This window comes from Notolepis coatsorum (genome assembly GCF_963971535.1).
Source record: "Notolepis coatsorum genome assembly, chromosome: 2".
Taxonomy (NCBI): domain Eukaryota; kingdom Metazoa; phylum Chordata; class Actinopteri; order Aulopiformes; family Paralepididae; genus Notolepis; species Notolepis coatsorum.
Window position 1 is genome coordinate 49,472,284 of NC_140166.1, and position 16,299 is coordinate 49,488,582.

Consider the following 16,299-nt stretch of genomic DNA (forward strand, 5'->3'; position numbering starts at 1 on the left):
ATAAATAGCTGGTTTAAACAGAATGAACCCATCTAAAGCTCTGCCCTCTTTTCTTGATCCTCCATTCACAACTGTCACTTTACCTCGGACAAGAGGAACGCCACAGCTGTGATTGGAGGATGACGTGGCCGATGTGAAGCAGTGACAACACAGATTAACTCAAATGTGGCAACATGGAAGAAGATCACCATGTATGCATCCGGGTCAACTCAAACGAGATAAGCTGACCAGACCAGAAACAGATGGCGAGGCCAAAGATCCCAGAGCCGGTCCAGAGAATACACCAGGGTGGCACAGGTCACCAAAAGGGCAAATCAGTCCTGCAAAATAGGCCTTTCATTGTTTTAATGTATTGCTAATTTAGTCTCAGTAGCCGCACAATAGGGTAGGACTTCCAGGCCACATGTGGAAGGGTCTGGTCTTCAATCACTCTGCAATGTCCGTTATGAAAGTGCATCATGTGAACGAACAGTAATAAAACTGTAACCAGGGACCATTGTGAATGTGTAATCACCACTTCCATGTAGTAATCCCTTGGATGATGAAATGTATGATTAATGGTGATTTGAATGATTAAATCATGAATCGATTGATACATCCCAAACAGTAATCATGTCCAAGTTTGAGTCCACATCAGAGGTTTGAGAAAAGAGGGCAGAGTTTGAGACAGGTCCATGTCTGACAGAACCCTCACAACGGGTCTAACTTCTGACGGTTTGAGACAGGTCCATGTCTGACAGAACCCTCACAACAGGTCTAACTTCTGACGGTTTGAGACAGGTCCAAGTCTGACAGAACCCTCACAACGGGTCCAACTTCTGACATTGTACAATCTCCGCGCCTGCTCTCGGAGTGACTCACGAAAGCCATCATTGGTTATAAAATGCTAAATGTTTTACTCCTTTTGAAAAACAGTCACAATTCAAACAAAATGGACAAGCAAGGCTTTTTATAAGGAAACCCAATGATACTTTTCTGTCACAGACATTAACCTCAAAACAATGCTGAAATAGAGAGAAAGAGAGCTAGGGAGAGTGAGGGAGAGTGAGAGAAAGAGAGTGTGTGTGTTAAAGGATAACTTTTACATTTTGTTACGTTTCTCCACCAGCAGCCAGATCTCACTTAAAATATGTAAATAAAGTACTATTTCGACCAGAGGAAAAAAAGGTACATATTGCACATTCACCTCGACTACTGAGACACACTTTTCTGATAGCCTTGCCCAAACCCTAACCTTATCCACACTGTTACCTTAAAGTTTAAACTAACCATAACCCTAACTTTTATCCAACCATAACCCTTGCCCCCCCCCCCCCCTTTAGTACTTTATTTACATGTTCTGATGAGACCGTGTTGCTGGTTGGGAAAAGAAAACACAGACTAAAATTCTAAATGTCTCCAAGTGTTCCTCTAAGGTGCTCGTCCATCAGGTAGGTGGGGCCCTAATGTTCTGTGGGTCACTGTGGCGGAGGCTGCTGCTGCTCTCCCTCTGTGTCCGGCTCTGCCTCGGTCTCTGTGTCTGGCTCTGGTCCCGCCTCCTCCGCCTCCTCCACCTCCTCTTGCTGCTCCTGTTGTGGTTGTTGCTGCTGAGGAGGAGGCTGCTGGATCAGACCGCCGTCCTGCGCCGTGTTGTAGGAGCCACAGCCACTGCATTTCATCCCCAGCACATGGAAGGACACCGTGCAGTGAGCCTGGCAGTCATTACATAAGATCTACAGCCACGAGGAGAGAGAGAACATTATGATCCACAGCCACGAGGAGAGAACATTATGATCTACAGCCACGAGGAGAGAGAGAACATTATGATCTACAGCCACGAGGAGAGAGAGAACATTATGATCTACAGCCACGAGGAGAGAACATTATGATCTACAGCCACGAGGAGAGATAACATTATGATCCACAGCCACGAGGAGAGAACATTATGATCTACAGCCACGAGGAGAGAGAACATTATGATCTACAGCCACGAGGAGAGAGAGAACATTATGATCCACAGCCACGAGGAGAGAGAACATTATGATCTACAGCCACGAGGAGAGAGAGAACATTATGATCCACAGCCACGAGGAGAGAGAGAACATTATGATCTACAGCCACGAGGAGAGAGAACATTATGATCTACAGCCACGAGGAGAGAGAGAACATTATGATCCACAGCCACGAGGAGAGAGAGAACATTATGATCTACAGCCACGAGGAGAGAGAGAACATTATGATGTAGAGCCACGAGGAGAGAGAACATTATGATCCACAGCCACGAGGAGAGAGAACATTCTGATCTACAGCCACGAGGAGAGAGAGAGAACATTATGATCTACAGCCACGAGGAGAGAGAACATTATGATCTACAGCCACGAGGAGAGAGAGAGAACATTATGATGTAGAGCCACGAGGAGAGAGAACATTATGATCCACAGCCACGAGGAGAGAGAACATTATGATCTACAGCCACGAGGAGAGAGAGAACATTATGATCCACAGCCACGAGGAGAGAGAGATAACATTATGATCCACAGCCACAAGGAGAGAGAGAACATTATGATCCACAGCCACGAGGAGAGAACATTATGATCTACAGCCACGAGGAGAGAGAGAACATTATGATCCACAGCCACGAGGAGAGAGAGAACATTATGATCTACAGCCACGAGGAGAGAGAGAGAGAACATTATGATCTACAGCCACGAGGAGAGAGAACATTATGATCTACAGCCACGAGGAGAGAGAGAGAACATTATGATCTACAGCCACGAGGAGAGAGAGAACATTATGATCTACAGCCACAAGGAGAGAGAGAACATTATGATCCACAGCCACGAGGAGAGAGAGAGAACATTATGATCTACAGCCACGAGGAGAGAGAGAGAACATTATGATCCACAGCCACGAGGAGAGAGAACATTATGATCTACAGCCACGAGGAGAGAGAACATTATGATCCACAGCCACGAGGAGAGAGAGATAACATTATGATCCACAGCCACGAGGAGAGAGAGAGAACATTATGATCTACAGCCACGAGGAGAGAGAGAACATTATGATCTACAGCCACGAGAGAACATTATGATCTACAGCCACGAGGAGAGAGAGAGAACATTATGATCTACAGCCACAAGGAGAGAACATTATGATCTACAGCCACGAGGAGAGAGAGAACATTATGATCCACAGCCACGAGGAGAGAACATTATGATCTACAGCAACGAGGAGAGATAACATTATGATCTACAGCAACGAGGAGAGATAACATTATGATCTACAGCCACGAGAGAGAGAACATTAGTAGTAGTTGTTGTTGTTGTTATGCTGGTACCTTGACAACTTGGTTTTATGAGGCAAGAGATGTATCTCTTGAACTAGTTTTGTTTGATATTACACTTTACATGATCATGCGGTTTTGTGATGAACAGCTATTGGATTATTTCATCTTGTGATTTTGCACAATGTGAAAGATGATTATTGTCGATGTGACGAGCATCAGTTGGCATCATAGAGCTATACCTTCACAGTTGCGTCCTGATATTCGGTGGGCATGGGCGACTGGGCGACCTCTTTGTCTATCTGCTCCCAGTAGTCCTCCATGTTCCACGCAGAGTGCATACACAGGGGGCAGCGGTACGCTCTGAGAGACATAAACAATCATTTCACTTCAAGGACCATACCAGTGTATATCGTGTGTGTTTTAGATGATATCAGCCTACCTTACTAAATGCCATTCAAATGGCCATTGATGTTCAAAAGGGGTGGACAATATTCCATGAGGAGTCGTTTGAAACTAAAAGCCCCGAACGTCGAACTTCCGCATTCAGTTGGGTGCACTTGTCATTAACTCCCGGGTGGCTGCCTGAATTTTAATAGCTTGCAGTAGAATAATACAATAATGGTAGGGAACGTAAAGGTGCATTTGGCCAGGACGTCTTTTCGTTTAGAGCATCCCACCAATGGAATTTAATACCTCAACCAATTAGAGTCCACATCATATCACTCATTCAAATGCAGGGTTAAGAAATGGCTCATTGGAAATCAGCATCGTCAACACTGATGTGCTTTTGTTTTTGTTTTTTTTACTTTTGTTCTCCCCATTATTCAATTTTTTCTCCCGTCCCCAATTTCGTATTGTCCAATTCTACCCTCCCCCTGTCTCGAACGCTGTTAGGCCATGCCTCCCACAAGCCGGCTGCAATGTGGACGAAGCCTTGCATCACGTGTCCCCTCCGGTACTCGAGGAGGCAGCCGTCGCATCTTTTCACCTGCACAGCGCGATCTCTCTGCGGTGAGGGTCTGTGTGGGAGGGACACGCCGCCCTCGTCGCTTCCTGATTCTACTGCGCAGGCGCACCAACCGTCCGATCCCCACCCACCAGCTTCCCACCCCCTAATACTGCCAATTGTATTAGTATGAACGACCAGCCAAGCTGGTAGCAACGCCGAGAGCTGGGCTCGAACCCAGCATCTCCTGCGTTGGTGGCGAGCGCCTTGCCCACTGCGCCACCTAGCCGCCCCTTTTGTTTTTATTGTAATGTTATTTATCTCGCTTGTATTCTGTTTGTATTGCCAACTCTTTTTGACATAGGATTTGAGCCTGTACCTTCTGGCAGGGGGACTTCCAATGGAAATTAGCCTTTTTGGCTAAAATTGGGTGCATTTACGTTTTTTAAATGTTTATTAATGTACGTGTGTGTGTTGAACAAATAAAGTAAACCTGTGGTTTTCACAAGGGTAAATTATCTATGCCTGGTGAAGTTTCATGGAGCATATTTTCAACATCAATGGCAGAGTGAAAGGTAGGCTGAGATCTACCAAAACATACACCTATGCACACAAAAAGACATCACTAGTAATGGCGAGAAGTCCAATTTATGGTATGGTCCCCAACACTCAAAACATTATTTTTATGGTTAACTCCCCTTGGAGGTATGACTGACTATACAGATCGTTATTTGTGCAGAACTTGTCACCAGAGCGCCTTCTTCCCCTGGAAAAGGAGAGCATCATTGTATTTCCCTGAAATCGGAGTTGCATGTGTGATGATGTCACTAATAGGTTGAACCTATCATGGTCCAATATGTGGGTTAACGCCTTTACCTTCAGCATACATGTTATGCGTGTCATGTGCCCTGATCAGGCATTCCTAGTGTGATGTGTCATGTCTAGATGTAGTCCTCTGTCATAGTGTGTAGTCCCCATTGTTTTTCCCCCAGGTGTATCCAATTACCATTAACCCAGGTGTGTGTCGTCTCGTCATCCCCTTGTGTATAAGTATTCTGTCATCCCTTCCGTCTGGTGCTGATCCTGTCTGTATAGTCCTGTGTTTGTCTGTCTATTATTTGATGTTCATTTCAGTTACGAAAACCATGGTAACTATTAATTAAAATATTCTTTATTTAGATACTTTGGCTGCCGTCTCCTTATTGTGTAACATTGACAAGTTAACGAGCCTTCCTGTAGTCAATGGTTACGTAATATGGGGGCTCGGCCAAACGACTCGGAGCAGGCATTTGGTGATGGCCGCTGGGCTTGATCCACACTGTGAGGTATGGTTGGCATTGTCGTGTGTGTGACCCATGTTTTAGACCCCCTTGGCAAATACTTCTCCAATAGGGAGCGTTCTCAACCAGCTAGGGCAGTTGGACCATTTTATATATGGTACCTTCCATCGCCTGGGGACACACCACATGCGGTCGGGGTATTAGAAGGACCCTGTCAGGCTCCTCCTAGGCCGGCGTGTGTATAGTGGTTACTTATATAGGGGTACTATAGTGAGGGTTGAGAACGTTTGGGGATGGGTTTGGTTTTTTTTTTTACACATGACAGTGGTTGATTTGCGAATACCTCTAGGTGTGGAGGAGTTAGGCGGTCATGCCAGCGCTTGCTTATACTTCGCACATACAGTACCAGGGTTGGTAGTGGAGCGGTGGCCGAAGTAGGTAGGGACCAGGACTATACAGACGCATAGGGTGAAGCCGTTTTTCTTTTGTTGGTTGTGGTTATTTAGGGGTTGATTGTTTTCGTTTGTTTTGATATATGGTGGTTGTGGTTGTAGGAATCTCTCGTTTTCTCCTTCCCTGTTTCTTCCCTGTTCAGAAATGCCAGTGACAGTGGCAGACTTTGTGCGCAGGCCGACAGTGGGGTTGTTAGGCGTGTGCACGAAGGATGAGCTGGCGGGAATAGCGGACCATTATGGGGTTAAGCTGGCCCCGGGTAGAAAAGCACAGCAGCGGGGGATATTGGTAGAGGCTCGACCACCCAAGAGGTGGTGCATGACGATACCGATGAGGAGTTAGACCAAGTCTCTGATGGCTCTCTGGGGCTGCGCAAGTTGGAGTTGGAGCTTAAGTTTGAACAGCTCAGGTTCAAGCGTGAGGAGGCGGACCGTGTGCGCGCGGAGGCGGAACGTGTTGACCGTGACCAAGCTGAGGCGGAGCGCACTCACGCGCGCACACTCGAACTCAAGAGGCTTGGGCCAGAGGTGCGCCCACACATTGAGGATAGGTTCGATGTGGCCAAATATCTCCGTCTCGTGCCGCAGTTTCTGGAGAAAGATGTGGATAAATACTTTTCCATGTTTGAAACTGTGGCCACGACACTGAGATGGCCGGCCGAACACTGGACGTTGCTGCTCCAGAGCTGCGATTCTCAGGGCGTATGAGCTGGTGCCTGAGGCGTACAGGCAGCGGTTCAGGGCTCTGAGAAAGGGCAGCTCGCAGACTTATGTGGAGTTTGCGTACGAGAAAGAGCTGTTGTTTGACCGGTGGTGCGCGTCGGAGAAGGTGGACACCCTGGTTAAGATGCGAGAGCTCGTGCTCCTTGAGGAGTTCAAGTCGTATTGTTTGCCCGATAATGTTGCTATGTACATGAACGAGCATAGGGTGACTGAGTGTTCGGTGGCTGCGAGCCTGGCGGACGAGTTTGTGCTGACGCACAAGACACTCTTTACGCCATGTTACCCTGTACGTAATGTGGAGAGTAAGCCGGGGTGGAGCTCCGGTGGTAAACTGGGGGCCTCTGGCAATAGCGAGCAGTTAACACATGCGGACGCAGGTGGAGTTGGTGAGCGAGGACTGGGGGGGGACACTCGTGTATGTTTTCATTGCGGAAGAAAAGGGCATATCAAAGATAATTGCTATGCTCTCCTTCACAGGGTTAACAGTCCTACCACACAGATGACACAAATATCGTTGGTTGAGACGCCCACTGCTGTGGGTGAAGGCATGGCGGCAGCCTATTTACCTTTTATTAGTAGAGGGTTGGTATCATTTTACAAAGGTGGTAGGAAGGTCCCTGTGACTATCTTACGAGACACTGCTGCGTCTCAATCGGTTATCCGTAGGAATGTGTTACCCTTTGATAACAGATCAAAAGCACATGCTGGGATAAGGGTCAGAGCTTTTGGTAGACATGTTATGAGAATGCCGCTACACAAGATTCATTTGGAGTCGGTCTGGTGTCGGGACCGGTCGTAATCGGGGTCGATAGCCGTTTCCCGATCGAGGGGGTGTCATTGATCCTCGGTAATGACCTGGCAGGGGGTAAGATGTTAATAACATCAGATGTCATTTGCGTTTCAGCAGGGCCTGTTGGTGCGGACGTTCTGGCGTGTGTGCATACGGGAGTTGGTCCATCAGATGCACGTACGACGGCCATGACGGGTGGTGCTGATTTATTTGACATGGGGTTGTCGGGCAGTGACGCGGTGCCTGACGGTACTGCCCATTCCATCCCTATCCTTTTTCCCACACCTAGAACGCCGGTGCCAGCCTCAGTGGTGGCTGCACCTGTTATTGTGCCCTCTACGTCAGCGTCGGCTTGTGTGTTGGCCCCATCTAGTGTTGATGTGAGTGATGACAATGTGAGTGATGACAATGTGAGTGATGACAATGCTGTGAGTCTTCTCTTTCCAGTGGGAGCGAGGGAAATGGAGGAGGCCGTCATTGTTCCGTCTGAAGCAGTGGTGGGAGCGAGGCTGGACATTCCTCCGCATGGGAGGTGGCTCTGTGTTGGAGCTGTCTTGTGGCCTATTGTGTTTCTCTTTGTTAATTTTGTTCTGTTTTCCAGGGGCGGGTCGGGCTGGTGAGGAGTGGGGCTGGGGCTGCCCATTCGTCCTGCCTGTTTGCCTGATCGATTGAGGACATTATTGACAGATTGCAGAGTGCAGTGCCGATCGATGTCACATTGTTCTTGTGCAGAGGCAATGTCGTAGTCTATGAAGTTTGTCTGAGACGTGTTTAGAAGTGGCCACTATTTTTCCCCTTTATTTATTTTGTGTGGTATTTTTTTTGTTTGTTGTTTATGTCCATTTCCCCTTTTTTATTCTGGGGTTATGGCCATAAATTTAAGGGGGGGGGGGGGGTGTTATGTGTGTCATGTGCCCTGATCAGGCGTTCCTAGTGTGATGTGTCATGTCTAGATGTAGTCCTCTGTCATAGTGTGTAGTCCCCATTGTTTTTCCCCCAGGTGTATCCAATTACCATTAACCCAGGTGTGTGTCGTCTCGTCATCCCCTTGTGTATAAGTATTCTGTCATCCCTTCCGTCTGGTGCTGATCCTGTCTGTATAGTCCTGTGTTTGTCTGTCTATTATTTGATGTTCATTTCAGTTACGAAAACCATGGTAACTATTAATTAAAATATTCTTTATTTAGATACTTTGGCTGCCGTCTCCTTATTGTGTAACATTGACAAGTTAACGAGCCTTCCTGTAGTCAATGGTTACGTAATAATACATAAGAATACACTATAATAATACACTTAAGATCAACTGTAGATAATTGGTGGCTTTCTAACAGGTTATGTGTATGCATTTCTAAATAAAGTATTGTATCTTGCTTCTCTGTGTGAAAGGGCCTTACATCTACAGTATATCAAATAATGTAATTCCAGCAAAATCATCTAAATAGACATAATGACAAGAGCTTATGAGACATACCCAGTTCTGACCATATCATCAAAGCATGTCCTGAAGAGGAAAACATTTAAGGGAGAGGGAGACATGGGGAGATGGAGGGAGAGAGAGGGATAGATACAAGGGGGGAGAGAGAGGGATCGAGACAAGGGGAGAGACAAGGGGAGAGACAAGGGGAGAGAAAGAGGTTAATTTGGGCCAGTATTGAGCATCTGTGCTCAGTAGACCTACCAAGGGTAAATAAAGGCTAATAAATCATGTAGTATAGTACAGCACAGTATAGTGTAGCATAGTACAGTACAGCACAGTATAGTACACTACTGTAAGTACAGCACAGTACAGTACAGTATAGTACCCTACAGTATATTATAGTACAGTATAGTATAGTACCCTACAGTATATTATAGTATACGTAGGTAATTGACGGTCTTACTTGTGCAGAAGATGGCCACATGGAAGAACATGGGCTCCTATTCTGGATGTGTGGATATCCTGAGTAGATGAGAAGGTTATAAAACAATATGCATTATAACCCAATAGGAACACAAACTAACAAGAATATACGGATACATTAAAATCATTAAAAACAACAACCTTAAAATATCTACTTATCTTACCTCCATACACACTGGACAGTTCTGTCTTGAAACATTTTCAACACACTGAAAAGAGTCAAATGATATGGTACAATTAATAATAAAATAGCCTTTCCCCCCCCATTTTACCCATGTTAGCGATTAGCGAGGGGTGACCTATTCAACAATTGGATCAATGGAGCTCGCTTTGACTGCTAGTCTGTGGCGGGAAACAAGGGGGTATGAAATTAACCCTTTCACTACCACACTACCAAATGGTTAACCCTTTCACTGCGGCAATACAGAATGTTAACCCTTTCACTGCCACATGACAAATGGTTAACCCTTTCACTACCACACAGGGTAACCTTCTGTAGTGTGGTAGTGAAAGGTTAACCGTCTGTAGTGTGGTAGTGAAAGGTTAACCTTCTGTAGTGTGGTAGTGAAAGGTTAACCTTCTGTAGTGTGGTAGTGAAAGGTTAACCTTCTGTAGTGTGGTAGTGAAAGGTTAACCTTCTGTAGTGTGGTAGTGAAAGGGTTAAGGAACATTCTGATTGATTGATTGATTGAAAACTTTATTAACAGATTGCAGAATGGGTACAATACAGTACAGCTCAATACACACAATTGTTAAGGGGATGCAGACCAGAGAAAGACTTTCGTCTTGTTTACATCAGGGTCCCCCATTTTCAATTCATCAGGACATATATGACATACATGACATACAGATAGTCAGTACTGCTACATCTATGCATCTATGACATACCAGATTTGCAAATACAGTACTGTTTGTGATACAGAAGGAGTCAAGAAAAGGGAGTATATACATTTGACGTAGAAACTGTACATTGGAGGAGGTTGGGTGGGGGGGGTTGGGTACACTGGGATACTGACAACCACACTGGGCAACCTACATTGGAGGTGGTTGGGGGGGGGGGGGGGGGCACACTGTATAAACAAGCAAAACTGTACATTGAGGGGGGGGAGACTCTGTACAAACAAACAAAATTGTACATTGGACTATTGACAAAACCATACTAGGTAAATGACTGTACATTGGAGGGGGTTGGGTTGAATTGCAGTCTCCCGTAGGTGTCTCTTGAGAGAGGTTTTGAAAGTGGGTAGTGATCCACATTCCTTTACAGCTTTGGGTAGGGCGTTCCACATTGATGTGGCATAATTGCGAAACGTGTTTAGTCCCTTATTTGAGCCGAATCTGGGTTTAACATGATTTGTGGAGCTCCCTCTGGTGTTGTGATCGTGGTATTCACTGACCTTTGGGAAGTATTTTGCCATGTACATGGGTACCTTGGTCGTGTAGTGTATCTTGTAGACCAGGCCCATTGCAAGTTGCTGTACTCTGTCATCTACTCTAAGCCATCCTAGGTTGTCAAAGTGGGCAGGGGTGAGGTGGGTTCTCGGAGTAAGGTCAAGCAGTAGTCTGACCAGTTTGTTTTGAGATGTTTGTAATTTTGTTTTTAGCGCCTTTGAGGTGCTTTGGTACCATGAGGTGCAAGCATAGTCGTAGTACCCCTGAATGAGTGCTCCTGCCCCACAGAACCATTTGGTTCTGTGGGGCTGAATGTCACAACGTTACATAGAACGATCGTGATCATGATGACAGTGATGATACATTTAAATCTTTCCATGGACATGCGTGACTGAACATGGCGACAGTCGCCAATAAATACAATTATTTAACAAATGTTCTGTTCTAAAGTAGAGTGTAAAAGATAGGGGGAACAATATAGAAGATTATTTATTCAATTTGTTAAGGTAAAATAATACAAGTGTATTTTTGTAGTTAGTCTCTGCGTAGGAGTGTGTGCGCTGATATTACAGTCTGGAATTTTAACTGTCGTTATGCCTTTGTTTACATTCAGTTTAATACATGATTGGATCTGCATGTAACTAATGTTTTTACTCAGCAGTTAAGAATTTAACAGTCACCTTGTGGTTTCCACGTAGATCACTGGCTAGACATAGATTGCACTTTTCACAGTGGAAATACTTCTCTCTCGGTCCAATCCTGGAGGTTTCAAAAGATAGTGTTATTTGGTGGCAGTACAGTATGTCAAGCTATGACACTTTCGTACCAGGCCGTTTCAATGGGGTTTTCCGTTGCTAGGTAACCCCATTGTTGCTCCAGATGAACATCCGGCCTGTAACATTTCAACATGAACATAGCGGACCGTCATATGATGTAACATCATTTGAGCATAGCAGCTTACAGTTACAAGTTTACTATCTTAAATCAAAATCTGTATTGTTGTCGATAACTGTACCAGTTATTTTACGAGCCATGAAATCCCAGTGGGTCAATACATTTTTCACATCATTGTCAATTTCTTTAGCTTTCAACAGTGATTGACGTCAAGAGATGTATGGAACGTTTTAGCTGTTGTGCTACTTCAGGGCAGGCATTACTTTTAGGAGCATCATTTCATACAGTCTAATGTTATGCTTATTGCTGTTTTACAGTCTATGCTTATTGTGTCTCACCTGCATATCCCACATGGTTGACAGTGATACTGTTTCTTGTCCTTGTCAAAAAGGTGGCAAATGTCACAGTAATACTCTCCAAACTGCACATGACACTCCTGGCAAGACTGCTGAGCCTGGAAGAAAAAAGAAATGTGTCAGCACAGACAAGTCTCAGCCACCTCATATAAACATCTACATAAATCACCAAGACATTACATTAACTGTGCACTTAGTAAGGGATAATGAACAAGGGCTAAGTGTAATGCCATTTAAATTGTGGCAATTGAGTTCAGTTACATTGTTTGGAACGTCTTGTATAAAAACGGATGATTAAAGGGGCTAACGTTGTGCTGCCTGAGCATTCTCTGAACTTAAAGGGGAACTATCTTATAAATGGCCTTTTTCAGTGTTTAGCATTGTTTCCTAGCTACATGGACTTATATTAATATGATCTATGTCTCTAATTCTCATATTGGCGCATTCTTTCAATTCAATTAATTTCTCAATAAGGGGCTGAAATGCGCTGAAAATGTAATGAAAACTATGTACCATAATGGGACATGTAAATCTTGATTTGCAAATTGAGTTAGAAGAGTGGTGAGCAGCCGGGCGTGCCAGGCCTTGGACAAACATAATGCCCACCTTGTATAACATCAGAAAATAGAAACACTATATTTGCCATCGAAAATACGTATACCAAGAATGTGTCTTGGTATAACGGTGCAGAAACACAACACGCACACACACATTATTTGGATATACATATATATATTTGTATCCAAATTCAGCAGAGGCAGCTTTTAGGCATACAGACATTGTAGGTCAGATGCAACAAGGCTGGGGGGCCTGGGGCCTAGGGCTCGGCTCAGCGAAGCCAGTATGGAGTAAAGCAGGTCCCACAGAAAGGAGGAAGCTGGTAGTGGAGCAGGTACGGCGACAAGAGGTACTGAGGTGTACAAAGGCTGTGGCCCAGGCTAAGCAGGGACAGTGGATGAACTGGGAGAGGAAGATTAGCTGGAAGGACCTGTGGAGTATGGCCATCACCACAGAACCTACAGTACAGTAGATAGATGGGGACCCGTCGTGTCCACTGTATTCAGAGACAGCGACTTTGAGGCATATTATGTCAGGCTGTGAGACTAGTCTTTCTCAAGGTCGGTCTACATGGAGACATAGCCAGGGTTTGAAGAGCCTAGTGGCAGGAATGGAGTACATGTCATTTCAGGATGTAATCGGATGGACGGTGCAGCCATTCAATTTGTCTGTGAGGGAAATGTCGTTTTTAGGCAGGCATGACGCATGAGTCAGGCGGCACGGGGGCAGAGTGGTTAGCACTGCTGCCTCACAGCAAGAAGGTCCTGGGTTCGAACCCCAGCAGGGTGTGTGGAGTTGCATGTTCTCCCTGTGTGTTCGTGTGGGTTTCCTCCAGGTACTCCGGTTTCCTCCCACACCATAAAGACATGCATGTTAGGCAGGGACTACAGATGAAAACTAGCTTATTCTGGCACATTTACATTGATGTGGAAACTGGAGATGTTGATTAATGTGCACTGTCCCTGGGTAAACAAAATAAATAAATAAACTTAAACTTAAGGCCACCTAAATGGAGCTACTGATTGGGAGATGCAGGTAGATTTCAGAGGAAAACTAAATAAATATATCATTCAAACTCAACAATAACAATAGCTGAGCCACTCACTCGCCCCGGTCGAGGGGCAAATTGCAAAAAGGTCCAGCTTCTTCTTCTTGCCCAGGATGCCAGGTGCACACAGACAGGGGGCATCACTGTGTTAAAATAACCCCATCCAAGTCTGCATGATGTACAACATGCACTTAATAAACACTAAACTGTCCTCCATGTCCAAAATCATTCAACATTTATCTTTTGGCAGATTAATCAAGGCATCTAATAGCAAACAAAATGCACTGTCAATCTTTTTTAGAAGGTCATATACTGTCAAGAGGTTTGGTTTATGATCACTGATTAAATTGGCTGTGGGGCTCATCATAAGATTTGGACTCTGTCCATGTATTATCTTACATGATTACCTGCTGCACTGCCTGACAGCCAGAGCACTGGACCTCTTGGACCTGGAAGCGGTCCATCTGATGGTTCTCCTCTGCATCGTGGCACAGTCGACACACGTACAGTTTGCCACAGCAGGGTGACTGGGCAGATACAAAGAAGAGGGTGACACAAGTTGATGTTGGTAATATACAACATTAATAACATATATGTTGGTATGTCGACTCGAAATGCTATAGACTAGTCTAGGGGGACCCTGATGTAAACAAGACGAAAGGCTTTCTCTGGTCTGCATCCCCTTAACAATTGTGTGTATTGAGCTGTACTGTATTGTACCCATTCTGCAATCTGTTAATAAAGTTTTCAATCAATCAGTCTGACAGAAGAACGTGTAACGATAACATGAGCACAGCTGACAGGTCAACCACTCCCGTTAGCCGTCCAAACTGGCCACTACAAAAAAACACAGCTACACTGGCATCATGCAATATAAACATTAGTACTTTAGAAACCGCTTTCTCAATAAGCCATAAAGTCAACGTTACGAGATCAAAGCTAACGTTAGCTAGCCAACTTAGCTAATCGTTTACGTTAACGTCAGCCAGTAGATAACCAGCTAATCAGTTTGGTTATAATATGGCATATTTAACAGCTAATTACATTAACGAGACTAAAAATACAAATATATCCTGCGAAATCCCCAAAGTATCTCACTTTCAGTGAACAGTTGCGCACGTAATGTTCACATCCAGCAGGGGAAGCCATGTTCCACTGGACACTTGACAGACTGGTTCTTCTTCGTGTGATCAATCAGAGCCAACCAACTACAATCAAGCACGCCAGCGCCATCTAGTGATTGTTTGATGTTGTTGTTGTTGTGGTTGTTTGATGTTAATGTCAAGGCTCTCGTCCAATAGTATGCAGCTGCAGAGCCGCAGAGCCAGCGGCGCTCTCAGGTCCGGCGGTCTGGGGACCGCTCAGCAGCGCCCCCCACCCAATGGCTGAATTGCCAATGGCTGAATTGGAGTATTGCACTGTGCGGGCACAGCTGTGAGATCCGCTCGAGGCCAGATATCTTGAATGAATGCGTTTATTTATTTTGAACATAAATTTAAAATAAATAATAAAAAAATAGACAATTCCGCATGGGGAAATTGTGAAAGTGAGAGGGTCTGTATTGTCTCTGTATTGTCTCTTTCCACAGGCTTCAATCTATGTTGTTTAGTCTATCTGTTCAGTACTGTTCAGTACTGTTTCAATATGCACAATGAGCTCTTCTGAGAGAATTGTTGAATAGATACACAAATGTTGTGACATCACAACTGTGACATCACAAATGTTCTAGAATGTTCTATTATGACAAGTAAATAAGTCAAGAACAAAACAAGAACACCATAAAGTCCAAAACATTTAAAATAAATTATTCCACAGACATAACTTTGACCACAAGACCACCTGACATCAGGGACGTGCACAGGACTTTACAGGGGCAGGTGCTCAAAGGCTGAAAAGGGCACTATAGGCCTACTTGTGTGTCTTTTAACCGAGCGCGCGAACCAGATTTTTAAGGGCCCTTTTCGGGCGGGGGGGGGGGGGGGGGGGGGCTTTTTATGCTTTTTGGGGGGTTTTGGTGATCAAATATTGAATATTGAACTATAATAATCAGTGCAGGAGCTCACTTATCCTTGAAAGACACTTTTATCACTGACTTAAAAGGCCCTACATCTCCATAAATGTTCAGGGGGGAGGGAATAAGTGCTTACCCCCAAGAAGTGCTGTATATTCTGTATTGTTTAATATAAATGCCTTTTTTATTCCAATCCCGATTTGTATTTGAGATTCCCAAATCCCATCGGACTTGACCTCTTCGTGTCCCTCAATGAGTGTAATACCAGCATTCAACTGTATGCGCCACAGCGGTTTCTATCATCATCATCATCATCATCACCACCCACCCAAGCTATGCATAAAATATACGTCCGTGGAGAGGCACACTGAGGAGGCGGTGCAAACTGCAATCGAATATGGGGCATCTCTCTTTCTTTACCTAATATTTTGATTCTATCCTGACATTTTTCAGTTGGAAGGGCAGTCTATATGCGTAACGGTAAAAAAAAAAATCTTTTTTTACATTTCTTTTTAAAATGGCATTTTATGAGGCTCAAAAAGGCAGGTGCTCAAGCACCCCTTGGGCTCTATGTGTGCACGTGCCGACATACCCACATATAGTGTCTTATCTCTTATGTATAGTCTTATGCATAATTGCACATGTATACTATTGTAAAATAGCTTAGGCATAGCCTACTTGCAT

General features: G+C 44.8%; 1 protein-coding gene across 1 annotated transcript; it reads right to left on the bottom strand.

Moving 5' to 3' along the window:
- Positions 1-934: 934 nt before the first annotated feature.
- On the bottom strand, positions 935-14,776 carry rchy1 (ring finger and CHY zinc finger domain containing 1). The gene is made up of 9 exons (XM_084307604.1): positions 14,703-14,776; positions 14,012-14,131; positions 11,981-12,096; positions 11,429-11,507; positions 9,521-9,565; positions 9,337-9,395; positions 8,928-8,957; positions 3,505-3,625; positions 935-1,712 (listed from the first exon to the last, which is right to left on the bottom strand). Exons 1-9 carry the CDS (start codon positions 14,751-14,753, stop codon positions 1,458-1,460), a joined length of 876 nt encoding a protein of 291 aa, XP_084163730.1. The 5' UTR covers positions 14,754-14,776; the 3' UTR covers positions 935-1,457.
- Positions 14,777-16,299: the final 1,523 nt, after the last annotated feature.